The following is a 987-nucleotide window of genomic DNA, read 5'->3' as shown; positions in this document are numbered from 1 at the left end:
AAACTAGCTAGTAGTTACAAAGCTTCTAGTGTGGATTTAATGTTCTAATTTACGAATGGCTGGTGCAACCCTACCCAGGTGTATAAGAGACCCATGACGCTAAAAAATGCTGTTGATTTAGGCAGCACACTGAGTTTGGAGAGACAGCCAATATCTAGAAAAAGAAAGGTGTTATCAGGGCAGGAAGTGCTCCTGTTTGGCCATAAGGTGGCGGTAAAGAGCAGTGAGTAAGCAGCAGCACATCAGTGTGGGCTCAGGTAAGCAGAGGGAGAAAGAGAGCCCGACAGGAAAAGGAAGTTTAAAAAGATCAGGCCGGCCACTAATGCTCACACTTACGGGGCTGAGAGGCTGCAGGCGGCCCGTCAGGGGGTCCAGGGCTGGGGTGTGAGCTTTGGGGGTGGTCCCCACGGGCTCATACATAGAGAAAGCTTGTCTATCCCGGCGGTGGGGGGCAGACGAGGGTGCATTTAGGCTGGAGTCTCCACCTACCCCTCCGCCACTGCCCGTACCCCTTACCCTACCAGGCCACAGCCCTGGGCCACCACCCCCAGTCAGAGGACCCCCGGCCCCAGCCTGGGCCCCCCGCAGCGCGCTGTTCTCCATCTGCATCCGCGTGATCTACAGGGATGGAGGGGCATCACCAGGAGTCACACAAACACATACACAAACACAAGTACCAAAGAAAACACAACAGTTGCCGTGTGGACTGTTACGTCATGCTGGGGCTGATAAAAAGGGGTTGTTCTGATGGACAGGAAGTTTAAGGTTGTCTGAACAAGGAGGGGCTTCATTCTCAGTGGGAAGTACATGGTATAAGATATCTACATTTCTATTTAAAAGTTTGGGGTAGGGCTGTCGCGATAACCACAATATCGCAATACTGCACTATTGACGATTTCCACGTTTTCTTTTTTCGTTTTACACTTGCAAGTGTACTGAATTTTAAACAAGTTAGTAATGATAACAATGTGTACCATGCTGATTTGT

General features: G+C 50.4%; 1 protein-coding gene across 1 annotated transcript in view; it reads right to left on the bottom strand.

Moving 5' to 3' along the window:
• Positions 1-35: 35 nt before the first annotated feature.
• The window catches only part of LOC107579122 (ARF GTPase-activating protein GIT1-like), a gene marked incomplete at its 5' end in the record, with an annotated part of 2483 nt that continues 1531 nt past the window's right edge, over positions 36-987 (bottom strand). Inside the window, one exon of the mRNA XM_016264986.1 lies at positions 36-618. Coding sequence (XP_016120472.1) covers positions 175-618 — 444 coding nt within the window. The remainder of the gene's footprint in view (positions 619-987) is intronic.

Source organism: Sinocyclocheilus grahami, unplaced genomic scaffold (genome assembly GCF_001515645.1).
Source record: "Sinocyclocheilus grahami isolate Dianchi unplaced genomic scaffold, SAMN03320097.WGS_v1.1 scaffold14390.1, whole genome shotgun sequence".
NCBI classification, from domain to species: Eukaryota; Metazoa; Chordata; class Actinopteri; order Cypriniformes; family Cyprinidae; genus Sinocyclocheilus; species Sinocyclocheilus grahami.
The sequence above is the reverse complement of the archived record's forward strand: the minus strand, read 5'-3'. Positions and strand labels throughout refer to the sequence as shown.